General features: G+C 47.1%; 1 protein-coding gene across 2 annotated transcripts in view; it reads left to right on the top strand.

Moving 5' to 3' along the window:
• Positions 1-476: 476 nt before the first annotated feature.
• efna3b (ephrin-A3b) overlaps positions 477-4,901 on the top strand; it is a 58,474-nt gene continuing 54,049 nt past the window's right edge. For both annotated transcript variants that reach the window (XM_035530802.2, XM_035530801.2), the window contains exon 1: positions 477-1,293. In XM_035530802.2, coding sequence (XP_035386695.1) covers positions 1,187-1,293 — 107 coding nt within the window. In that variant the 5' untranslated portion in view covers positions 477-1,186. The remainder of the gene's footprint in view (positions 1,294-4,901) is intronic.

Below are 4,901 nucleotides of genomic sequence, written 5' to 3'. Positions count from 1 at the left end.
CGCGTGCTCTCACTATCATAGGTGCATTAACCATTAACTTTAGAGCCCGCATGCAGATGAGCCGGGCGTGGTGGCGGCGCGAGGTGAGGAGTCCAGATAAGAATGTATTAGACAAGACGTCCAGGGAGCGGAGGGTGGGGCACGCACGCGAGCGCGCAGCGCAACATCAGTTTGTGTATAATACACTAGAAAAGAGAGGAAGGCTGCAAGACTGGGCGCGAGGACAAATTGCTAAAATTACGCGCGCGAGTAGTCTATTTTCTTTGCGGCCGTAATTACTCCGTGGAGCATGCGCTAAAATAAAGTTTGTCTTCTCGTATCATCTTTGGGCTGATGCTGAAGTACGTGGACGAGTAAACGCATTTCGCTCGAGGCAGGGGGTGGAGTTTGAGAGAACGAGTGCAGCCTACCAAACAGAGAGAGAGAGAGAGAGAGAGAGAGAGAGAGAGAGAGAGAGAGAGAGAGAGAAGTTGGGAGGCTCGTGGTCGGTTGTGGATGGAGCAAAGGCAGGCGGATAAAACTCGCGTGAGGTCTTGTTCGTCACACATCTGTAAGTGTGAAATATCGCTCAGCACTGCAAAGGATTTTCCGCGCGCGCCGACGGAGACTATCAAGCGATACTCGTACGTGAAGCGACATCAGCATTAGAGAATTGCAGTAGTGGCGCTCGGGGCTTTCATCGCCGGAGACCCGCGACTGCAGCGGCGCGTCGGCTCCAAACCTCCTTTGTTACTTCGGTGTTTTTGTCCAACTCGCAGCTTTTCCCCCGCACTCTGACGAGTTACCTCGCGCTACTGAGCCAAACGGTTCGCAGGCCTACATACACACGTATATTAAACATCCCACAAGTGTAGCCGCCTTTGCATCGCGAGCCTCATCCGTAGGTCCGTCCTGCGGGAAAACGGGGGTCGTAGATTTGCCGTGTCCGTCGGACACCGGATTCGGTTAGACGCGATGGGCACGGGGGGAGGGGGTCCTCGCGATGGATTCTGACTTCTACAACACTTATATAGCGCACGCAACGTGAAGCTCTTCTGAGCGGAAGGTCATTTCTATTGCGCGTGCTTCGTTGTGCCTCCCCGTTCCGCACGGGATGCTACCGGCGCAGCGCTGTCTCGGCTGAGCGGAGCGACAGAGGCTGAAGAGGAGGAGAGAGGACTCAGGAAGAGACGAGGCACGGAGGATTATGGCTCTCGCGGCGCCTCTGTTGTGCTTGGTAACTCTCACCTGCGTGAACTTCTACGTGGTGTGCGCCAACAGACACGCGGTGTACTGGAACAGTTCCAACATACAGTAAGTTATCCCTCCGTCCCTCGCGCTCGCCCGCACGACATGGACCTGGCGGATTCAGGTTCTAATGCATCGCAGTGTTTCGACATTACACCTTTAACACAAAAGAAAACAACAACAACACATTTTAGCCCTACTTAACTGGTTGTAATTTATTCGTGAACGAATCCCTAATTTACCTATAGCATACAGTACGGGGTTATATAACGTCATGACGCGCGCTGGAAGTGTTTCCCCACAAGCGCGTGGTTTGGTAAAGTCCAGAATGGCCGATAACTCGACTGCACGCACTACACCTGACGTTTTCTCTGTAGAAGGTGGGTAGGTTTAAATGTATTTGTCGGGACTTGAAACAACTTGATTTCGGTGTGCGTGTGTGTGTGTGTGTGTGTGTGTGTGTGTGTGTGTGTGTGTGTGTGTGTGTGTGTGTGTGTGGTGTTAAACATACCTCTCTGTTCAAAGTGAGTGATTTTGAGCACAGCAGCACGGTTTACTGAATGCTTCTTCTTTAACTGTCCCTGCTTGGCGACACACTTTGCCCTGCTCTTCTGTCAGCAACGTCCTGTGAGTTATCGGTCTGACTAAATAATATCTGCTGTGTCGGGTCTCCTCCGTGTCCTGGTGGAGCAGTGTAGTCGTCTCCTGCACGCGACCACGTGGAGAGGAGAGTGGGCTATGCTGAAAACGCACCTCCGCTTGCGGGTGGAGGTCTTTAGTCGGCTACGCAGAGCGTGCTCTCTGTGTAAGACTGCAGACAAAGTCTAGCACATCACTGCCTGCAAGAGACTTCAGAGCAGGTCTAGGTGGACCTCCCAAGTCCACCTCTTCTCTCTCTCTCTCTCTCTCTCTCTCTCTCTCTCTCTCTCTTTCTCTCCCCTCTCTCTTTCTTTCTCTTCCCCTCTATCTCTCCCTCTCTCTCTCCCCCCTCTCTCTTTCTTTCTCTTCCCCTCTATCTCTCCCTCTCTCTCTCCCCCCTCTCTCTTTCTTTCTCTTCCCCTCTATCTCTCCCTCTCTCTCTCCCCCCTCTCTCTTTCTTTCTCTTCCCCTCTATCTCTCCCTCTCTCTCTCCCCCTCTCTCTTTCTTTCTCTTCCCCTCTATCTCTCCCTCTCTCCCCCCTCTCTCTTTCGTTCTCTTCCCCTCTATCTCTCCCTCTCTCTCTCCCCCTCTCTCTTTCTTTCTCTTCCCCTCTCTCTCTCCCTCTCTCTTTCCCCCTCTCTTTCTTTCTCTTCCCCTCTCTCTCTCCCTCTCTCTCTCCCCCCTCTCTCTTTCTTTCTCTTCCCCTCTATCTCTCCCTCTCTCCCCCCTCTCTCTTTCTTTCTCTTCCCCTCTATCTCTCCCTCTCTCTCTCCCCCTCTCTCTCTCTCCCAGGGAGTTTCTGTCTGTCTCTCCCCCTCTTCGCTTCTCTGCCGTTTTTCACTGTGACCTCAATGTGTTAACACTGTCACCACTTTACAATTCCATCTCTTTCCCCCTCTCTCTCTCTCTCTCTCTCTCTCTCTCTCTCACACACACACACACACACACACACACACACACACACACACACACACACACAACTTTCATTTGACATTCAGATAAGTTATACATTTGGTAGATGTCTTGTGGAAGACCATTAGTATGTTCCATATTTGTTTCAAAAGTTGACAGACAGCTGGTTTGACACTTTTGGAGCTTAATCTTGTGCCAAAAGTGCCAAATCTCGTTTCTCTCAGCAAAATCGATGAAATAATGCAGAAATCGACCTAGTTTTACAAATGCCGGTAATGCGGTAGCCTGGGGTGGAGTGCAGATTTAGCCTAAATCATAATCATATTAAATCTAAATCTTTCAGCTGAGCTCAGGGCCAAACAGGGGGAGAGGAGAGACTCATATTATACCATCCGCCTTCCTGTTTACATAAAGACTCAAGATTTCTTTTGCATGTTGAAAGTTCATTGTAAGTCTGATAGAGTCATTAACCATCATTTGCCCCTGAAGTACCCTGGGGCTTGTTTCAGTGGTTTGTTTTTTGTTGTTATATCCTGTGTTGATTCTGTGCTTGTATGATATGTAAAATTAATCCGAATCCATTCTTTATTTTCTTCTATTTTACCACATATAATGTTTGCACCGTCTAATATAACACACTGTTTTTAACAAAGATGCGCTACACAAAATGGCGACGGAGAGAAATACTGGCACGAAATACATTTACGTCCCCATGTGCCGTGTTATTTATAGTGTCATTTTGCAGAAGACTTTAATTAGTATCTTTAAATGTTAAATGTACCCCTCTGGTAGTAGGTAGGATGTGACCCTTTGACCTTTTTTGATCTTCTTTGACCCTTTTTTTCAGCTATTCTCCCAGCAGCTTTTGGTTTCCTCAGCCTGTGCATTTGAAATCATTTAATTCTAATAATAAAATCCACAAATTGTGGAACGTTCTGTCATTTTGGTTGGATGAATGACAAACAAAAAGACAAAATACACTAAAATACATATGAATTCATCATTTTCATATTGTTGCTAAAATATTTTTACGAGCGTGTAAATGACTTCATGTTAGACCCAAGTGGAGGTTCGCACTCAACCCGCCCTGTGTACGAAGTTCGTGAAACACAAACGCTTTTAAAGGTTAAAAGGAAAAACACCGGCGCTCAGACAAACAGTTCAAGCCCGGAATTAACCAGAGCCGAGCAGAAAAACAATCGGAATGGCACAGAACCCGGAACGAACAATTAATGATCAATCAATGATCAATTAATGATTGACAAATTAAGGATTAGGTTTTTTGTCCACATCTCGTGAACAGTACAGTCATGAATCTCCTCCTGTGTGGAGTCCTTGTTTGAAGGCTTTATTCTAACATGGACGTCTCTCTTTTTCAGGCTGCCCTGTTTTTGTGCAGCCCTGTTTTCCAAAATTTTTTTTTTTCTACAAAAAGGCATCGAAAAGAGGAATCACGTTTATGTAAATGTGGGCTTTGCAGAAGCCCTGTTAGGTCCTGGAGGCTGGATTGTGTAGGATTTGTACGCGTACATTTACATTTTCTCAATAGATGGCTGACCTGAAATGGCAGTGAACTCAAAATTCACTGGAAATTCATTGGAAAATGTTTCCCATCATTCCTCACCTTAGCCACCATCGCCAGCGACGTTTCAGAAGTCCCAGCAGACCAGGTTTTGCTCAATTTTGCAAAAAAAAAAGGACCATGAATGTATTTGTGTGTGTGGCTTCCAAGCTGCAGAAGTCCTGAGCAAACACTCACAAGGTGTGGAGCCAACACGCATTCAGAAAAGTTTGGCTGGTGTTATCAAAATCAGGGCTGGACCCTGGAGAGAGGAATTTTTCTATTATTTGTGTCCAAAATTGATAATGTACATTTCCTGTCCTCCATGACGAACGCAGCTGAGAGAATGTGTGGTCTCGAGCTCAGAGTGAAGCGTGGGGACCGTTAGGTAGAGGATTCGTATTCTTGCACTCTTCTGCATTTATGGACAAGTGGACATGACAATATTCCTACTGTCCCGTCTTCTACCAGGTGGATTCTGTGAATCCTGTCACGTCTACTACTCAAATCTAAACTACTTTAGATGGGAGATAACATTAGTGTCCACACTAAAGAAATTAC

Source organism: Electrophorus electricus, chromosome 14, assembly GCF_041902795.1.
Source record: "Electrophorus electricus isolate QZ-2024a chromosome 14, ASM4190279v1, whole genome shotgun sequence".
Classification (NCBI taxonomy): Eukaryota; Metazoa; Chordata; class Actinopteri; order Gymnotiformes; family Gymnotidae; genus Electrophorus; species Electrophorus electricus.
This window is presented reverse-complemented; position numbering and strand designations above follow the sequence as displayed.